Raw genomic sequence first — 22,355 nt, 5'->3', positions numbered from 1 at the left:
TTCTGATTTTAATCTGAAGAAAACATTTAAAGGAATTCCACATTTCATTTTTATTCCGCAACCACAAAAACGTTCAAGCCAAAATTTATTTAAAGAACATTTAATTTTATTTTGTTACCCATAAATGAAGCATTTGAAGAAATGATAAATGCTAACCTGAACCAGTAAAGAGAGAAAATAGCAACAAAAAACATAAAACAAATAATACACGCGAAGAAATTAACCGAGCTTTATATTGCCCTTCTCTCGCTGTGTTTGAAGCTGTTCAAAGTTAATTTAAATTAATTCGTGCATTATCCACATTCTTAATGGACAAAATCAAACTGAATTTAGGTATTTTAATATGACAATGCTGTAAAAGAGACCCTATGTTCATGTAAGAGAGAGAGAGCATACTCATGCTCTGAGATACAATTTGCATTGCAAACAACAACAAAACAGTTGTTTACCAGCAATCAGCTGGTCGTCTGTCAGGATAAAATTAAATGCAGATCTTAATGCAAGTTAACGCTGCCGTCTGTCTAGGGTATTAGACCATCTCCAAAGAACAAGGCGGCTTTTGAAAAGACAAAGATGCTCTGACTAAGTACCCAGCAAACCAAATATCTGATGTCCGACACATCGGAAAAATTTCGGAAGCAAAATCGTTCAGATTTCGTTCCGATTTCTAAAAGATTTTTCGTAGGAGAATTCGTTCAGATTTCATTCCGATTTCGGAGAAAATGTCGGAAGTAAATTTCTCTTCGAATATGCTAGTGTTTTTTTCCGATTTCGGTACAATTTCGGATCGATATGTGGGAAACAAATTTCCCTTCGCACAGCAACCACCTTTTGTATACAGTGAGTCAATTAAGTATTTTGCCTCTTTAGAAAATTGAAAAAATTTCAATAAATTCGTTTGAAACCATCAAATTAGTGGTCAAAAAGTCGAATATTTGTGTGTAGTATGTTTGTGGATAGTTTAGTATCCAATATCTGAAAGAACCGCTGCAAAAGGCTTAATGGTCTTCTAGATATTGACAAAAATCTATAACAACACAAAATATTTTACCTCAAAAAAGTATTTTGCCTTTTACATATTTTTTGAGAAAAAGACATTTTTGTTACGCGCTAAAGATTTTTATAGCAACCGTTGGAGATTATCACATTATACAACTGTTTCGGCACCAGTTCCACCATCTTGCGACATGTTTTCGCGGTTATTTTCTCCAATTTTTCTACATTAATTTCTTTGACAACATGTTTTATTAATTTTGGTCATTACCGACATTAATCTCTAAGAAAATCAGTGAAAAATGATTCGCCGCTACCTTCAAATCCTAACAAAAGCGTAAAAAATAAATAAAAAGCTAAGATGCGTCGCAAATAGTGAAAGAAATTAAAGTTTGGAACTATGAAAATCAAGAACAGAGACAAAAAATTATTTAAAAAATCGCGAAGATCCTTCCTGACCGCTTCCAAAAATGAATAGTGTCTTCAATATTAATCTCGGAACCAATATCTTGGATGAAGTGCCCACAAGGTTCCAAAATCCAGAGATATTGATGGTTATGTAGCAAATAAAACATTAGAAAATTATTGGAACTTATAGAGAAACAATCATCCCTTGCCAAGACCTCTGAAGCTATAAAATTGGATTTAAAAATGGTGCGGTTTAGTGGCGAAGGTATTTAAATATATTTGCATCGAATGACCCTCACATGTTGCGGGAAAATATCAATAAAGAGTGATCTATTTTGTCTTATTTATTACAAAATAATATGGTTTTTTCTTGCCATAATACCGTCAATATCTTTGGATTTAGGAACCTTGTGGGCACTTCATCCAAGACTTTGGTTCCGAAATTAATATTGAAGACACGATTCATTTTTGGAAGCGGTCAGGAAGAATCTTCGCGATTTTTTAAATAATTTTTTGTTTCTGTTCTTGATTTTCATAGTTCCAATCTGTAATTTCTTTCACTATTTGCGACGCATCTTAGCTTTTTATTTATTTTTTACGCTTTTGTTAGGTTTAGAAGGTAGCGGCGAATCATTTTTCACTGATTTTCTTAGAGATTAATGTCGGTAATGACCAATATTAATAAAACATATTGTCAAAGAAATTAATGTAGGAAAATTGGAGAAAATAACCGCGAAAACATGTCGCAAGATGGTGGAACTGGTGCCGAAACAGTTGTATAATGTGATAATCTCCAACGGTTACTATAAAAATCTTTAGCGCGTAACAAAAATGTATTTTTCCCAAAAAATATGTAAAAGGCAAAATACTTTTTTGAGGTAAAATATTTTGTGTTGTTATAGATTTTTGTCAATATCTAGAAGACCATTAAGCCTTTTGCAGCGGTTCTTTCAGATATTGGATACTAAACTATCCACAAACATACTACACACAAATATTCGACTTTTTGACCACTAATTTGATGGTTTCAAACGAATTTATTGAAATTTTTTCAATTTTCTAAACAGGCAAAATACTTAATTGACTCACTGTATATCTAACAAGCAACATTTTAGTTTGTTGTCAAAAAAAAAAAAAATAAATAAATAAATAAATAATGGTTGGTTAAATTCGCATATACAATTTTTAAATATTTTAAATATAAATAATCATCCAAGCTAGTCCCAATTTACATTGGGCGAGTTTACTTGCGGCAATTGTCATTTTGTAGGAGAGAGAGGTGAGGCATATGGTAACCCTTTGCCTCCCAGCACCCTCTCTCACCTACAAACTGACAATTGCCGCAAGTAAACTCGCCTAATGTAAATTGGGACCTAGTGCTGATAGACTCAACATATTCGTACACAAGGTTTACATTGATACGTTTGAAATTACAATATCCAAATATCGTTCAGAAACCTTTACGAAGATTCGAAAGATACATCAGATTTTCATACGATATTATTACGAAATCGTTCAGAAATCTGTACGAAAATTCGGAAGAAATAATTCGAATTCCGAAATTCCCAAGGATTTTCTTCCGATTTCGTTCCGAATTCTGACCGAAATCAATCCGATTTCGCTCCGACATTTCGTTCCGAAATTATGTCAACCACTTCATACAACTTTCGTTAAGATATCGTTACGATTTCGGATCCGAAATCGGACGTATCGTCCGAATTTTGTTCAGATTTCGTTACGATGTCGGTACGATTGGTTTGCTGCAACAACAACATATCTTCTCTTTATTCTCATCTGTCGTGGTGAACAAAGGGAAGACTCGCTCGGAGAGACTAATGCACAAAATATTTTGAGCACCACCGACTTACGCTCACAATATACATACATAGTGTCGTTCATGGACCTAAAAGGTGCTACGACACAGTCAGTAAAAAGTGTCTCGTATTAAAATTGATCAAAATAAACCCAAGTACATATGTAATATAGTCCAAGCCATGCACAGCGAGAGACTTTTTGCAGTCCATCTAAACGACATCTCCAGCAGAACAAGAAAACTTAACCAACTTACAACTGTTTCCCGCAAGTGCTCAAAACTCGAAATTCGTTATTTTGCGAAAAGGTTCTCGAAGCCGATGAAGCTAAAATTTGTTAATACTGTCACAAATGGAAATTAGAACCTATTCTCTCCAAAGCCGAGGTATTCTGTTTTCACCTTAATCATTCCAAGGCAGACATAGATGGCCTGTTCCTTTACTTTTTAAAATGGTAAAACCGGCAAAACTGCTACCATATGAATTGTATGGTCTCTAAAGTAAAGGAACGCTTTTCGAGTAAAAAGTGGTAAAACTTGAAGATTCTTGCACGTAAAGGAACAGAGCTAGAATTTTCTATCGACTTTAACAGCGCTCTCCTCGCCCACAATAACGGGTTTTCCAACAGGAGCTTGACAAATAAATTACCTTCGTCCTAATAAGACAATAATTAAATAAAACTTCATAACATGAGCCCGGCTGACCCGGCTGAGGTTTGAACCTGGGTCCTCTCCAATAAACAGACAATGATGTCGATGTCTTAGCGTTCTAAGCCACTGCCAATCTGTCAAACTTCTGAACTGGAAGGCATTACAATTCATGAAGAAAAAAGTCTTCGATTGTATATGTGTGTTTATTAAAGAAGGATGTTAGGAAAACCAGAGACACTGGGCTGACTTGATATTAAAAAGGCTTCAAAAATACTTCACAACTGCAAATTTGCAATAAGTTTAGTATATATACAAGTTTTCAAAATCTGCCTTTGTCTAGCACCACATCTAAAGATGCCTGATGAGCTAACTTAAACCACCAGCGAAACGATCGTAGCATATTTGTTGGATGTGTGTGGACTTCGCTCGATACCTCTTTTTCAATACAAAACTCCTTAGGTCATGATAAGCTCAATTAATTCAATTAAATAAAACTCTCACAAATAAATGACATTCGTTCTAATAAGACAATAATTAAATACAAATAACTTTGAATTTATTTTGTGAACGCATTCTTACAGTAATCATCGAACTATAAAATATTCCGACAGAGAATTGTCGGAACAGGTCCGCGTTTTCGTATATAGCCCCCATAGAACGGTACCGCCCGATTTAAGTAATTTTGAAGTTTTTACCCACATTATCCAACTGAAGTAGCTGAAATTTGGCATTTGTCTTCATTTGGTTTATAAAATATTTCGACAGATAATTGTCGGTTCGGGTTCACGTTTTGACATAGCCACCATATAACGGTACCGCCCGATATTCGGTATTTTAAAAATTTCAGCCACATCATCCAACTGCAATGGATGAATTCTACTTTAAATATATGTACATAATTTATGGTGGAGGGTATAATAAGAGTTCAAAAGCACCCCATTCTGCTCTTTCTTAGAAATAAAAATTGCGTTTTGCAGTTTGTTTGGAGACCCCTTGCTACTTTCATTTACGTACTTTAGATTTTTAATTTTTATTTTCTTATCTGCTATGCTGTGGCCAATTCCAAGTGATATCTGATATGTTAGATCAAATATTTTCCCGTAATTTTATTTGGGCCGAACTTCAAAAAGCATCCTGCGCAAATTGGCATTTTTCTTTAAAAATGGCAAAAAATTCAAAATCGCAAAAAGTCGCAGGAATTAATTACAGAACATATTCTAGAGAAGACATAAAAAAAAAAAATTAAAACAAAAATGGAAGCTAAGCCGGACTAATTTCCATACTAAGCCCCTATTTCAATTACAGAAATGGAATAAAATGGAAGTTACATATAATTAACCCGTTACATCTAAATTAAAATAACTTATGGCTTATAAAACTATTTAATTAAATAAAATACCGATGAATTAAATATACAACAGAAAAACATCATCGTGAACAATGAAAAAATATATATGTTAAAGGTACCGTTATTACCTTCTGACCAATTAATTCCAATTGTTATATACGCCGTTAAGTACAGTCAACACTCTAGTTGAATACTGTACTAATTTTTCATGTATTCTTTCAAGTCCATTTTTTGATTTTCTGCACGCTAGATCGGTATTTTTCCCCCATTGTGCGGCGCGCACAATGTCACGACAGCGGCCAAAAATTGCCAAAACCAGGTACCTCCGAGTACCAATATATTGATAAGAGCCAATAGAAAACATTCCAATTAAAAGGATTCTGAATTTTGGCACTGATATTTCAAGTAGTTTTGTCTATATGAGGGTTTAACTCCGATAGTTGTTGGCAATGTGCATTTTTTCTCCATATTTTTCCAAAGTTAACATCAATTATTATTTTCAAATATTTGAATATTTAAAGTAACGGCCATTATAAAACTGATTTTTAAGTTGTAAAGCAAATTTTAAAATTAGTGGAGTGGGAAAAAATTGTTTAAAAGTGTATATCGATATTATTTGTTGTTTAAGTTGCGTATAGTGAGCACTTCAAATGTATAAAGGTGCCAGCTGCAGAGGGTTGTAGACGAAAATGTTATTTATATTTTTCAGTGACCACATCATTAAGGGATTACCCCCATTTTTAACAAAGCGTTTTGCAGTGTCGAATAAAGCTCAAAAACGAATGGACCGCATATTATATATTTTTGTGGCCTTCTTAAGTAGCTAATAATCTTGTCTTTAAACGGGGGAAATTTAAAAATATGAATTTAAAAAAATGTTGAACAGCCAAATCGAAATTTCGATGTTTAACCAAAAATGGACCGTTTTCATTCATACATGATGACAATACTATTCTGTTGGGATACTTAAACGCGTACCATGACTGCTCGCACTCCCCGTTCGTCAATTTCAACAAGACCGACTGGGAGTTATTCAACAGGTTGATAGAAACTAAGTTCTCATTAGAATAGTTTGTCCCATAACTCTATTATCACTTGAGTCTGTACTCCTGCCGTACTTCACGGCTTCAGAGCTCGAAGAAGCACTTCTGGTCGTGAGCTAAACAGCGAAACGCCATATAAGAGAACTGTATTAGTGGCGGAAAACTTTTCGAAAGCATTAGACACAACGACAATATCATTCTCTTGAAGAACGTCATGAATACCTCTCTCTCCAACCACCTCAAGATATGATTGGTTTATTATTTGGCCGTTAGACATTCCTTTATCGAATTCCGAGGATACACAACATTTCTGCTAAAATTTGTTTATATAATTCCCTTTGGACCACATAATCGGTTGTAATTTGGTATTTTGTGTATCCAGAGACTAAAGCTAGGGTCACATTAGGCAAATATTTGCTCTAGCGACCGGCAGTGTGCGCTTACCAGTGTTCGAAAATAAACACTATGGAATCGTACCGTACCGTTCTGTACCGTACCAAGGTGGATAGGTACGCTACGAAAATGTACCGTACCGGTACACAAACACTAAAAAATATTTTAGTGATACTGTACCGGAGCACAACGAAAATCTTACTGTACCGACTGCGGTACACAACGATTTTTAGTGTACCGACTGCGGTACGCTACGATTTTTTAGTGAACCGACTGCGGTACAGTACGATTATCGTAGTGTACCACTGGTCGGTTCACTAAAACATAACGTACCGGTAATGTACCGCACGTGTGTTTTTTTGTAAATTGTGATGAAAAATTATATGTTTGATGTTTTTGAGAATAAGGGCAAGAATAGTAACTAAAATTCAAGATTATATAAATTAAATGCACGAATGTGGTAAATTCGGTCGGTATACGAATTTTGAGAAAATTAGTGTAAAATATGAAATTAGCTAAAATGACCAACCAATACATATTTTAATAAATTCTATAAGAAGTTTTAGTGAACCACCCTCTATTATAGTATTAGGTTTAAAACCCATATTATTAATGTATGTATTTCTATTTACTCGCTTTGAGAAAATTTTATTATGGGCTCATTAGGGTCCTTGTAGTCAATGTACATATTAAAGCACTGCTTTTTAAATATTATTTGTTCCCTAGTTAAATAATTAGACAGTTTTTACAAGTAAAAAGGGGTGATAATGCATGTATCATAAAACCATTTCTATGAATGGAAAAGAATAACGTTAATATGTTGGTGTCATAAGGATGTTTATTTGCGGCAAAAGTCAATTCATAGAAAGGTTATGTTTGTTGTCCAATCCACATGAACGAACAAAACAGCCACAGTCGGATCACTAAAGATTGAGTCTCCAGCTAATATATTTTAAAATTTTAATATGTTTATTCTGTTGTAGTTTTAATGTTGATATGTTTGAATTAATTAAAATAAAATTGCATAAAACATAAAATCCGTTTGTAATAGGTAACAAAAAAATGGTAAGAATCATGGCACAATTACACAGGTAGTGGCATCGTAAAAATTTGAATATGTTATGTCAAAACTTTCTTTATGTTGTTGGGGAAATTACAACAAAAATAATTTTTTTATAAATTGGTTTTACTTTTCATATTCGATCAGCTGGTGTGATACCACTACCTGGTAGTTCTGCCATGGTAAGAATATGAGAATAATGCCTCAAAAACTCAAACTTTCTGCTGGTAGAATACGTTTACGTTTGTCCATAATTTAGATAAGAACAGCTATAGATTGACAAGGGTACTTCATTTATAAATATATTTAGTAAATTTCTACTTTTACCCATATAACGGTACCTGCCGATTTTCGGTATTTTAAAGATTTCTACCACATTATCCAACCGAAATGGCTTAGATTTGGTATCTTGTGTCCGTTGGGGTTATACATGCATTCCTATAAGAATTTTCGGTACAGGTCCACGTTTTTATATAGCCCCCATAGAACGGTTCCGCCGATATTGATTATTTTGAAGGTTGTAGCCACGTTATCCAACCGAATTAGTTGAAACTTGGCATTTAGTCTACGTTGGGAGTATAAAATATTCCGACGGAGAATTGTCTGCACAGGTTCATGTTTTAATATGACTCCCATAGAAATGTACCGCCCGAATTTTGCTAATTTTAGATAGAAAATAATAATAAAAACAATTATAAAATATTTTGTTGCAGCTAAAACTTTACAAATTTGGTAAGAACTATATGTACTAAAAATAAAATAAAAAAATCTACGCGCCATTCCGCGACACTCCCTACTAAATAGCTTTAACAAAGTACAGAATTTGAAAGAAAAGCGGATGTCACGTGATTTACATATGTGTAAAATCCGAGTTACAATAAATAACATATTATATAAAATATTTTTTACTCACCTGTCTTCACGAAAAGCTTTAAAATTACTTTGTAGGAAGACTGCATACGACGATCGCAAATTTACTACTAAAATATATTATAAAAACCAGTCCATAAATTGTGAGCAAAAAATTAAACGTTATTCCGCTTTGGCTGATGTAAAACAAATTATTTTAACTGTCGTTAGATTCTGTGGACACCTTAGATCAATACTGCACCAATAATTTTTAGATAGGCGTATGTGATTTTTTGCAGTTTTGGCGCGCTATATCTGTATTTTTTCCACTGTTCGTTTGGCCCAAAAAACATCAATGTGACACCAACACGTGTCTTATTACTTTATACAAATATTTTGGATATACATACAGTGAGTGTCAAAAATATTCGGTTTTAAATTTCACCAACAATAACACCTCAGTATTTTAGATGACCATACCCAATATTCAAAAAACCAAATACTTAAAAAAATGTTGGTCCTGTGGCAATTAAAAAATTTCTTTAACATGGATCCATGGCAACCCTATAAGCGAGAATAACAAAGAAGAAGTTGTTAGCCCTGTTTTCAATGTGTCAAAAATATTCGGTTTTTGTAACTTTTGTTACATATTTTGGCAAAAAACCGGTCAAAATCGAACTTTTTCTGCAATATTAGTGTAAATTTCAATAATTGCGAACAGAATCTTTGTTCCTGTGTGCAAAAATATCATATTTCATAGAAAATTATCAAAATTTAGGGCTAAGTATATACGCTATCCTAGAAACGAGAAAACTGTTTATATTTTATTATAAAAAGGGCAGAAATAAAGGGAATTTTTGCTTATTTTTGAATATTTAGTGGAATATAGTTTAAATAATTTGCAAAAGTCACGAAAACACAGAAATAATCGATTTCGTGATACACATAAGCCAGCCAAACCAAGGTCTGGGAGGGAAGGTAGAGGAATCTCCTCCAAAATTACGGCTAAACCGCCCTTAATTTTCTTGAAATTAGTCACCGAGCCCTTAATGGCTTTCAGAAGATAGAAAATATGTACTTACTTTCCATAGAAATCGTAAAGATAAAGCCTTTCATGGCCTTGTAACAAATCATAAGTCATTGATAAATACATGCCTCCTAGAAGCTCCTTCGTACTTTTTGTGTTGGAGTACACAGAAAGGCCGGAAACTTGGTAGTATACTGATTTTCCTGCTTAGACATTCAAAACTAACTCCTTTTCACCAAGTTTCAGATGTACATCAAGTTTTGAAGGTACATCAAGGCGAAATTTATACTAGATTATTGGTTGTGTAAGTAAGCCGATGGTGTGTGATCTGTTACAAGGCCATGAAAGGCTTTATCCTAACGATTTTTTTGGAAAGTAACTACATATTTTCTATATTCCGAAAGTCAGTTAGGACTCGGTGACTAATTTCAAGAAAATTAAGGGCGGTTTAGCCGTAATTTTTCAGGAGATTCCTCTACCTTCCCTCAAAGACCTTGGTTTGGATGGCTTATGTGTTTCACGAAATCGATTATTTCTGTGTTTTCGTGACTTTTGCAAATTATTCAAACTATATTCGACTAAATATTCAAAAATAAGCAAAAATTCCCTTTATTTCTGCCGTTTTTATAATAAAATATAAACAGTTTTCTCTTTTCTAGGATAGCGTTTTTCCCTAGCCCTAAATTTTGATAATTTGCTATGAAATATGATATTTTTGCACACAGGAACAAAGATTCTCTTCGCAATTATTGAAATGTATACTAATATTGCAGAAAAAGTTCGATATTGACCGGTTTTTTGCCAAAATATTTACCAAAAGTTACAAAAACCGAATATTTTTGACGCATTGAAAACAGGGTTAACAACTTCTTCTTTGTTATTCTCGCTTATAGGGTTACCATGGATCCATGTTAAATACATTTTTTAATTGCCATAGGACCAACATTTTTTTAAGTATTTGGTTTTTTGAATATTGGGTATGGGCTTCTAAAATACTGAGGTGTTATTATTGGTGAAATTGAAAACCGAATATTTTTGACACTCACTGTATGTATATAACACAATTATGGGGTCAATTTATATAGTCTTCCATAATAAAACAAAAAACCATTAAAAATTTTACATTTTCTCATAATTCATAAAAACACATGTGTGTTACATTACAGATATGTATATTATTTTCATTGTTCCAACAATACGAACTACGAATTTTTACTGCTTCGTCCTTTTCAGTAGTACCACAAAGTAACAGGCAAAATTCTCGTTGATCGTCCACATTACCTTGCTATGAATAGATTTTCTGTTATTGGTGCCGCCAATAATAATGATTTTGCACGAGGGGATTTTTAAATATCCTTATGACGTCAATTAGTAACCTCATACTGGTGTTATGATAAATACATTCCATATTGAAAAAATCATATTAAAATTTGTAAATTGGCTACAAATACTTTTAAATGTGTAAATAAACATAGCTTGGAAAAAAAACCTTAGTGATGAACAGTACTGTTCGCTACAAACAAAATAGATGGGTATTTTTGTTGGTACTGGTAATATTAATGTGGATTGTATAGCAAATATTAAATTTTTCTGAATAATCTTTTTCCAAAAAATGCTAATGACATCAAAATAGTAAAATTATTCTCTACTCATTCATGTAAATGATTTTATAATTCACGATTTTTTTAAACAACATCATATTTTCTAGTAATTTTCTCAATATTTATAAACGATTAAAATGTAATTAATTTATACAATATTGAATTTTATTTATTATACTTGCCTTCTTTCCCAAGAAAGCATATAACAATTCATATTTCCTCATAATTAAAAAACACATGTGTGGTACATTACCGGTACGTTATTTTTTTAGTGAACCGACCAGTGGTACACAACGATATTTTAGTGTACCGACTGCGGTACGCTACGATTTTTTAGTGTACCGACTGCGGTTCACTACGATTTTCGTTGTGCTCCGGTACGGTACGCTAAAATATTTTTTAGTGGTTGCGTACCGGTACGGTACACTAAAATATTTTTTAGTGATACCGTACCTGGTTCGGTACGTTATTTTAGTGTACTGTTTCTTTTCGAACACTGGCGCTTACTGAGAGCAAATGAGCGTAAATAATGCATTGAAATGTATGCTCACTTGCTCTCAGTAAACACACACTCCCTGTCGCTGGACCAAATTTTTGCCTAGTGTGACCCTAGCTTAAGAAACATTTCTACCTAAAAATATTGATATAGCCCCCATACGACGATATCTCCTGATTTTCGGTATTTTGAAGGTTTTAGCTATATTATCCTACGAAAATGGCTGAAATTTTGTATTTAGTTCTCCTTTGGTATACAAAACTTTCTCCCAGAAATTTATCGGTATCGGTGCATGTTTTGATGTATCCTAACTTTCGGTATTTTGAAGGTTTTAGCCCTCATTATAACACCGAAATGACTGAAATTTCGTACTTAGCCTTCGTTGAGGTTATAAAACTTTCCGCCTGAAATTGGTCGGTATAGGTCAATGCCTTCATATAGCCCCCATAGAACGGTACCTCCCGATTTTCGGTACTTTAAAGGTTTTAGCCTCATTAGTTCACTGAAGTGGTTGAAATTTGGTATTTAGTCTTTTTCTAGGATACAAAAATTTCCCTCAGATTTTTGTCGGTATGGGTCCACGTTCTGATAGAACGGTACATCCCGATTTTTGGTATTTCGAAGGTTTAGCCTCATTATTTCACCGAAGTGACTGAAATTTGAAGTTTAGTATTATTCGGGGCTACAAAGCGGTTCCATATAAATTTATCGGTATTGGTCCACGGTTTTAACCTCATTATAACACCGAAATGGCTGAAAGTTTGTACTCAGTCTTCGTAGAGGGTATACAACTTTCCTCCTGAAATTTGTCGGTATAGGTCCACGTCTTTATATAGCCCCCATAGAAGGGTACCATCTGATTTTCGATACTTTGAAGGTAGTGTCCTCAATATCCCACCGAAATTTGTGAAATTTGGTATTTAGTGTTAGCTGGGGGTCCAAAATTTTCCACCTTAAATTTATCGGTATAGATCCATGCCCAGCAAAATGTGAAGGAAGGGGTTCCATGCGATGACGTGATTTCATCGCATCTTTTGCATTGGTTTAAACGAAGTCGTGAAAGATCCGATCTTTTCATTAGCATTTGAACCAATGCAAAGGAAGTCGTAAAAGATCCGATCTTTTCATCAGCATTTGAACCCATGCAAAGGAAGTCGTGAAAGATCCGATCTTTTCATCAGCATTTGAACCCATTCCATCGTTCCAATACAGATGAATTTTGTGTTTTTATTTCTACAATTTTTTCTAAATATATTATGCCAAATTTACACTTGCGCTCTAAAATCCACTGGATTTCACGAAATCCTGAAATACACCCCGGTGTTTACACTTATTTTTTTGTTGATTTCAAAATATCACAATGATCAAGGTAGATGCATATGCACAGCTGATCGAACATGAATTTTCAAAACAAGTTGTTGTAAATTGAATTAGTCATCAAAAATATACAGCAATATAGAACTTTACAACTTTATTTCGAAAATTATCGTAAAATTATCTATATATCGTATTAATTGTGTATAGTACTAACAAATAAAAAAATAAAAAATGATTTTATCGTTGAGACATCATAATAATAATTTTTGATAGATAAAAGTTGTGTTCAGAACTTGCAGCAGTTTTCCCGTTTTTTTTTTCGCAAAATATTAGTACTTGCAGTAGTTTTCCCGTTTAGTGTGCTAAAAATGCGTTCCCGTACTATGAAGTCTAGCAAGACTTGCAATTCTCTTTAAATAAAAATATCGCCGAATAACACCCTATTCTCCTGTTTTCTGCCATACAATTTTGGCATAGTAGAAACTAGCTACATGTTCATTATCATCTAAATACGATAGCTGATACGTTGATTTGCTGCAGTTTTTGCAATTTCCGTAATTTTTTCGTTCCCCTATTTTTTAAGAAATTTGTATGGGGAAGCAATTTTTGAGAATTCGCTCTTTTTTCTAAACACAATGAAAAATAGCATTGAAACAAAGTAATTTAATATTTTTTTTTTACATTGTTTACAAATTTTGATACTAAACTTTTTTGTTGCAGCAATTGACCATCTACCTTGTTTATTGTGATACGTGAAAAGTGTTGCAACTTTTGGTACTTTTTTAGGCAAAAGCAGGGTTGTATATCATGTGTACTGTGATTTCGATGTTGATTTCGCTGAAATCACGAAATGAGATGATTTCATTTTTGTATGCGAAATCATGATAATTTTTGCTTGATTCCGCGCGAAATCACGAAACGCCTTCGAAATCACGAAAAGACGCCGAATGTAAACCAAGCATTAGATTAATTATTTACAATAAGCTTGATGTTGTCGGAGACTCGATATCACAACCAACGTTGTTAAAACTCTCGTCGTAATGATAATGTCATTGCAAAGTGTTGGTGAAAATGACATGACAAAGCATTGGTGTAAATGACATGCTTTGGATCCAAAAATGAATAGCATCTTTTGGGGTCCACGCTCATATAAAATTCATCGATGTCATGATTTCATCCCGGCAAAGGGAATTATCAATTGGCTTTTCAGTTTTTGAAATGATGATTTTTCTAGTGAAAACCTGATTTCTTTAAGCATCGAGTATTCTCATGTTAATGAGAATGATGCTCACTTTTCGGCTTTCCCAAAAAAACACCAGAACAAAATTATGCAAGCTGACAGCACGATTCAACTAAGAAATCACCGATTTCTGTGAGTTGAAGTAACATCAACACAGTTACCTGTGACATGAGAATACTCGATGGTTAAAGAGTTCAGGTTTTCACTAGAAAATCATCATTTCAAAAACTGAAAAGCCAATTGATAATTCCCTTCGCCGGGATGAAATCATGATATTGGTAGCGATCAGTAAATTTTGCAGGCTGTCAGTGCGTTTTGTAAACTTTACTCTCTGTATAGAAAGGTAATGATGTAGTTAAGCCAATGGGGGAATACACCAGACTTAATCAATCATATGATTGAATCTTCAACTAAAACAAAACAAGCCGTAAGCCCATTCTGACCCCTTAATATTATCCGACCATCACCAAAATCAATAGGCTTTTGGGCCTGGCTATCAGCTCTTGATATCCTATTACTTAGATGTTACTTGGCGATTTCAACGGCCACCACGAACTTTAGAGCTCTCAACTATCCTCTGACTCTCGTGACAATCACATTGCGGATCAAATCGACTCATCAGAATTCTAGTCGATCAATGTGGATTTACCAACCAGGATCACCGCACACTGTTCCAGCTCCCTGACACCAGCATAAGCTTCGTTCCAGAACTAGAAAGTTTTTACACACTTAACACCTTTTGCACATTTTTGCCAAAATGCGTTCCCGTACACCAAAAAAGTTGCAAAATGTTCACTTCTCTTTGAACAAAAATGGCGCTGAATAGCTTTCTCTTTAGAAACTTTTTACACGACAAATTTGAGCGAACAAAAATGTGCAACATGTTTGCCGGTTTCTGATTGGCTGACACGCCGACTTTGACATTTGTTCCAGATTTTCTGTCATTTTTCCGGTCCCGTACATTTTGAAAAAATGTGTATGTTGGACTCATTTTCGACAGTTTGCTCTTTTGACACTTTTATCATTAAAAAAAGTACTGGAACGAAGCTATAGTCAGCACGTCGCTCCTGTCATTCGCATCTTCCCAAACTCGATATCCCTTGTATCTGACAACATGCCGATTCTGATTACGATTGAGAAATCCAGGTCTTTGTGGAGCCAGAAAAACGGTCATTCATTAACTGTAACAAAGCCAACTGGTATGGCTTCATTAATGACATAGACAATGGCATTAGTCTACAGCCACCTCCCTCATGTGCCAGACAAGGAGAAAGGATATTAAAAAACATCATCCTAACAGCATTTCATACCATCAGGCATAATTCCTCACTGCTGCCCATGGCACAATTACCCAGGTAGTGGCATCGTAAAATTTTGAATATGTTATGTCAAAACTTTCTTTATGTTGTTGTGGAAATTACAACAAAAATATTTTTTTATAAAGGGATTTGACTTTTCATATTCGATCAGCTGGTGTGATACCACTACCTGGTAGTTCTGTCATGCTGCTGTCCCAATTTCCCAACAGCTGCTGCTCGACTCGCAGAACAACAAGACGAGTCATATTCAGATGATCTAATAATCCCCGCTGTGTCTGACGATATTAATATCCTCGTCAATCAGAATCGCCGAGAGAAATGGGTGAAGCATGCACAACTGTGAAGCTGGTTCACATAAGCCCTGCAATAGAAGACGCCGAAGCGACGACGAGAGGGTGAAAAACCTGTCTTTGCTTTGGGGGTGTGTATGCCGCCAAACGCTAGTGTTTCAAATATTTGTTTGCAACCAAACAAATATTTGTTTGCACCCGAACAAATATTTGCTTGCACCCAAACATAAATTTGTTTGTATCCATACAAATATTTGTTTGCACCCAAACATAAATGTGTTTGCAGGACCCAAATATATGTTATGTTTGGGACTGGTTGCAAACAAATATATGTTTGCTGCAAAATATGTGTGGGACACATGTTAGAGAGACCTCTTTTCCTCCGTGTAGACTTGGTAAAGGTGTTTGACACAGTCGATCAGTCAGTGTCGTTAGACGATATTTTGAATTCCACATTGACAAATACGACGAAGAAATGGTTATGTAACTACATCAATGACAGTGAGGCACTTGTGGAATTCAGAGGTAAGAAGTCAAAGAGACGAAAAGTTAAACAGGTCGTACCGCAAGAAGGTGCAATTTCTCCCTTGCTGTTTAACTTTTACGTCTCCAAGTTTCCTTCCCCTCCAAACGGCGTAAAACTGATGTCTTATGCAGATGACTGCAATATGGTCACCAGAATATGCATTTAAGAACTGGAGATCAAAATCAATAATTATTTGAACACCTGGGCTGCGTTTTTGAAGGAAAGGAACTCACAGCTTTCAGCGTAAAAATCCATGGCAACCATATTCTCGTCATGGACAAAGGAGGATGAAGAAGCATGCAGTAAAGTCCAGGAGAGAAATGAGGTGTTCCAAGCCATCTCGGGTACCACTTAGGGGCAAGGACACGGAGGTCTTGCTTACTACCTATAAAGCAGTTAGCTGCTCAGTCCTAAATTACTCAGCCCCCGTTTTTACTTAATGTTTAGGGTTCCAAGCCATCTCGGGTACCACTTAGGGGCAAGGACACGGAGGTCTTGCTTACTACCTATAAAGCAGTTAGCTGCTCAGTCCTAAATTACTCAGCCCCCGTTTTTACTTACTGTTTAGGGTTGCAAACCATCCAAAATAACGCCCTAGGAACTGCCACCAGATGTGTCCAGATGTCGAATGGGTACCATCTACCTCAGGAGGCAAGGATGCTGTCAGTGCAGCAACATAATGTATTGTTCACTCGATAGTTCATGCTGGCAGCCATCATCAGCCATCGCATCCCAACCACAATATTGTGGGACAGGATCCATCCCCTAGGCACATCCGGCGTTATGTCCATACTCGCGCAGTCTAGCAAGCTGTCATCTCATATGAAGTAAATCCTGTCCTGCAACAACATCTTCCAGCGATTGCTGACGTCGAACCGTCTCCGCCCAAAGACACCAGAATCATTCGGACACAACTGAGATCTGGTTGGTCAACAATGCTCAACTCGCAACAGGCGTTGAGGATATCTGCCCGCAGTGCATGTAAGGATCACACGACACAGCGCATATTTCATCCTGTCCAGATCTTACGTCCAATCGATTGACCTATCTATGGTGTCGATCTGTTGAAGTGGCAACCTTTCTGTAGCTCCCTATTCAATTCTAACCGCCTGTTCATGTATGTCGCACGGAAACCTGTACGAAAGGAAAGCAGTCACTCGCTTCCGTCTAAAAATGCGTTCATGTATTTCGCAAACTATCGTGCGACTGCCGTTACGTATCCTACGCGAAATACTACTAATTTGAATGTACATTTGTACAACTATGTTCCATAAATGAGAGCCAAATGAGAAATGAAAACAAAATCCACATATACATACAAATATTGGAATATGGGTGATTTGTTTTGTTTGAAAAATAAAATGTCGGTATTTTGAATTATTTTATTTAATTGATTTCTTCAAAATAATGAATGAAAGCGCCATTGAATCGTATCTGTAAAATTTTTATTTTGTTTCAAGAATGTGTTGCATAAATTTCTTTTAAGATTTTCGGTGTTATTCGCGAGTTTACGTTCTACTCGGCAGCTACAAAGCAAGTGAGTGATTTTGACATTCTCTTTCTATAAGAGACAGTCCTTTCGAAATACATAAACCCAAATTTAATGGAAAAGTGTACGGTTACGTGTTATTTCGTATGGCTTGTCGGTCGCATAGATTTTCGTTTCGAAGGCGATTACATGAACAGAAAATGATTTTTTTCCACTTCCGAAGCGCAAAAAACCTTTCGGTCGACATACATGAACAGGCTGTAAGTAATTTTAAATATGGATTTTTTTTATTTATATGTTCTCTTTATAACGGGTGCTATATAAATTTCGGTTTCGCATAACCACAACTTTTTTCATATAATTTTTTTTCTCAATGTACCATACAACATTCCAGACGTTCCTTGATTCCGATCCCAGTGTGTGACTAATAGCTAGAAGAGGTAAGCAAAATAACATCTTCTAATCAACAGCATAAAATCTACTGTCATCAATCTAAACTAGCCTAACATTCTATGTGACATTGAAATGTGCGAGAGTTCGCATCACTCCAGAAGATGAGAAAAAAGTGCGGGTGATATTCTTTAGGCATTTTGAGAATTTCATGTTTAATGTTTGGCTGTGGTTTTATGGGGGGAAATTGAAACCGGCTATGAAACAGCAACACCACCTTACCTTTGTTGGTGAGTTGTTATATGGTTTGTGTTACCGTTATGGAGGCAATAATAACTCTTGACATCCGATGACTTTAATATGCAAATTTAGAAATTCCCAGTCAGTCATTTAGAACAGATTTGACCAAAAGAAGAGATGGCATTAAGCAACTTTTAGAACAATGTTTTGCGGCTTTTTGGCTACAACGACAACAACAAATAAATTGTGCGAGAAGAAATTTAGGCAACTCCTACAACAATACAATAACAACAAACAAATTGACGATTATTTATGGCCCGAACAAAAAGATCATGTTGAGAGTAAACCATCCAAGCATTTGGCATGAATGGATGGATGGACGGATGTATGAAGGAATGAATGAATCGATATGATCGGTCGGCAGCAGCCAAACTAGGTGTCTTTATAAAAACCTTAACACTTTAGAATATGCACTACAGTATCATTGTGGATACGGAACCAGAAACAACCAAAACTTGAATAAAAATTTGTGAATTCGAAATTTCGAGCAAATAAAACAAACAAAAAAAATGAAAACTTTAGTAAGTGTTAAACAATGAAACAACAACAAACAAATGAACTGGAATTAAGTGTAGTGATAAAAAACTTTTTGCGAAAAATGAAAAAAAAATTGAAAATCATTGAATTTTAATTACAAATTATTATCTTTTTTCATGTGCCTGTGTCTCTCTCTGTGTGTTCCGTTCCCTCATTATAGTGCCTGATTTTATTATCCACCTTGGCTTTGGCCTCAGCCTATTCAGCAATGCCCAAATTTTATGAAGAAATGATTGAAGCTGCCAACAGCGGCGATTACAAACGCACTCAACGTTCTCCAGACAATTATTATGGCAATAACAACAACTATTATAAAACCAATTCCAATTCCGATAAGGATGCCGAAATTATCTACAGCGATAGTAAAATAAATGATGATGGCAGTTATCATTATGAATTCGAAACCACAAATGGTATCAAACAGGCCGAACAAGGTTCCCCGGATGGCAGCAAACAAGGTTCCAATTCATATATTTCTCCTGAAGGTATTGAAATTAAAACAACCTATGTAGCCGATGAAACTGGTTATCATCCCGTTGGTGATCATATTCCCAAGATTCCGGACTACATTTTACGTTCCTTGGAATACATTCGCACCCATCCTTATGTGGAGAAAAATTACTATACCGGTGAATTGAGACAAGCTTCTTTTGATAATTTCGAAAAGGTTCTACCACCACACACTCGCCAGCAACAACAACAATATCGTTCAAATAATAGATTTAATTTCTAAGCGGTGTTTTTGATGGATGCCAGACAGAGTTCATGGCGGTCGGGCTCTCCTGGGTGAGCCCTGTAAATATTGAAATGCAACCTAACCAAAAAAGGCAAAGCTAAAAAAAGTGAAACGAGCGATTAATGTAAAATAATTTAACATTGAATATTAATAAAAAATAAATTGTTTTTGTAATAAAAGTGATAGTATTTTGAAAACAAAAAGCAGAAAGGGGATTACAAGGGTTGAATGGGGGACAGCTTTAAATGCAATAATCTGACTTCCGAAAACCATTTCTACCAAGTCCAGACATGCAGCATAATCGATTGAGTATTTTATTTAAGAATGAAAAAGATGTTTTAATACCCTAAGAATTTGTTAGCTGCATTTCTGTGAGAAAAAAATGCGGGCAAATAAAATTAGCACATTTATAAAATTATGGAATTATAACTAAAAACATTCGCAATTAGAATCAAAGTGCTAAGATCTAATTTTGAGAATCGTGGCCAATGCATTTATTCGCAGTTCCTTGTTTATTATGAAAAAAAAAAAACTAAATGCTGTTAGTTTTTTGACGTGCAATTCTAAGAAAGTCTTTTCTAGAACTGATTTGTACGCTATCACATTAATTTTGAATGGATGAAATTGTTCTTCACATTATCCAAATTTTTAAAAATAATCCGTAATCCACCGAATAAAGAACAGTGGCATGCTCTAAAGGAGATCGATGATACTCCCTCTACTTCCTCGGAAGCGGTAAAGAGGATAAGAACTCCTGAGGAACAGAACACCGTTAAACTATGTAAGAAGAAGGAGATCTTCCCACTTTCAAATGTCCTGAACAAACCTCGTCAAGAACAACACGGAGGAGACTGTCCAAAGTATCCTTGACAGGGGTCGACAAGGTGAGCTCAGACATGAAAATGGTGAGCGTGAACGCAAAATCTTCTGGAATGACCGGGGACTCAGAAAAGAAGTTCGGAACCTTCCAGGAGAGGAAGATGGCCACGGAGGTGCCGTAAGCAAAACGCACTACAAGGACGAGCTGTGTTATGCGGTGATCGACGCCGTAAAGTATCTAAAAAGCTACACAAGGGTCATCAGACAGAAATTGAAAAAATCGTCAACCATGAGCTGTTTGATCACAACTTTTAAGGACGCGGATCAATAAAAATGATCAGTAGTGAGGTTAAGGGGCACTACTTAATGTACCACTTGGACCCACACGCAAACTCTACAGCTTTCGGGGAGGTAGTCAGCAGCATAGTAACTCCTTGGGAAGGTGGTAAATTAAAGCTGGAGTGAAAGGATGAAATCTCTCACCTGACCAAAGCGGCGGTATAGGTCAAGGGATACGGCTGCAAACGCATGCTTGAGGTCCTTTGCATGCAAGATGAGACTTTGGTAGTGAAGTCAGTCTTCCACAGGAAGGAGAAAGAAAACGGCACTCTCCCTGTGGTGGCACTGGACGATCTCTTACTGGGCAGTCTCATAAATACAAAGAGCATGACGTACCATGGTAGAACAAGAAAAGGTAGCAGCAATACCCAGCTGACTGAACTGGGTTGTAGTGTTAGTGTCAAATTCCATACGACATTTTATGTATTTATTTCTATGTTCGATGTATATTAGGGATACATATTTTTGAAGAACAAATTTATTCATCAGAAAAAAAAACTATTTCCCATAAAGACGGCTTCATATCATTGACATGTAACCTCCTCCAGGTCCGAACGACATGCCGCACACTAAAACACCGCTAATAGAGGCCGTACAATATTTGTTAATATGTGTGGTATTGTGTTAAACTTGAAAAGAATAAAGCCCTAATAAACATGTGCTTTATTGTTTTCAAAAGCAAACGATTGAAACAGCTTCTCTTTTTTCAATGAATTACCTGCGACCCGAAACATTTATGCAAGTATTCTACTTTCTGCGAGAAATTATGCATTTAGTGGAATCATGTGGAAACATCCAAATTGAAAATCTAACGAGTTTTCATTCATGTTTTTCAAAATTTTCAATTAAATGTGAAAAATTATTAGTGTTTTAAATTCCAATAATTTATAGACATTTCCTTGTTTTGTTTACATGTACGTTGACACTAAGGTTTTAGTGAGACGGCAACTCAAGCCATAAGTCCCAATTTACATTAGGCGGAGAGAGAGGTGAGGTATATGGTAACCCTTTGCCTCTCAACACCCTCTCTCACCTACAAACTGACAATTGCCGCAAGTAAACTCGCCTAATGTAAATTGGGACTAATCGAGAAAATAGATAAAGGTAATATACATACTGGTTTTATCGAGGAGCCTTGAACAGTATAGAACATGGTCTCCGGACTAAACCACTTAAATTATCAACTTTTTCACGCTAGGAGAGGACCCGACGCCACAGTTCTGAATCAAGGGAATGGAAATACATACCAAGCATCAGTACATCTGCCGTTCGACACGTCGACATTACCACCTTCGCACAGAGGGGAAATTTGTTTTAAAAGTTGATCAAAAGCCCTAGAAAGCTCATTTATAGTCGGATTGATATAAAATTTTG

At 35.5% G+C, this 22,355-nt stretch overlaps 2 protein-coding genes across 2 annotated transcripts in view; one reads left to right on the top strand and one right to left on the bottom strand.

Annotated features, from left to right (window-relative positions):
* Gart (trifunctional purine biosynthetic protein adenosine-3 Gart) overlaps positions 1–22,355 on the bottom strand; it is a 57,724-nt gene that overhangs the window by 14,736 nt on the left and 20,633 nt on the right. The window lies entirely within an intron of this gene.
* Pcp (Pupal cuticle protein) lies at positions 19,000–19,906 on the top strand. Its single transcript, XM_073967875.1, has 2 exons — positions 19,000–19,071; positions 19,248–19,906. The coding sequence occupies exons 1-2, from the start codon at positions 19,060–19,062 to the stop codon at positions 19,818–19,820; spliced, it is 585 nt and encodes a 194-aa protein (XP_073823976.1). The 5' UTR covers positions 19,000–19,059; the 3' UTR covers positions 19,821–19,906.

Source organism: Musca autumnalis, unplaced genomic scaffold (assembly GCF_047663935.1).
Source record: "Musca autumnalis isolate F117 unplaced genomic scaffold, ASM4766393v1 scaffold_2, whole genome shotgun sequence".
NCBI classification, from domain to species: domain Eukaryota; kingdom Metazoa; phylum Arthropoda; class Insecta; order Diptera; family Muscidae; genus Musca; species Musca autumnalis.
The sequence above is the reverse complement of the archived record's forward strand: the minus strand, read 5'-3'. Positions and strand labels throughout refer to the sequence as shown.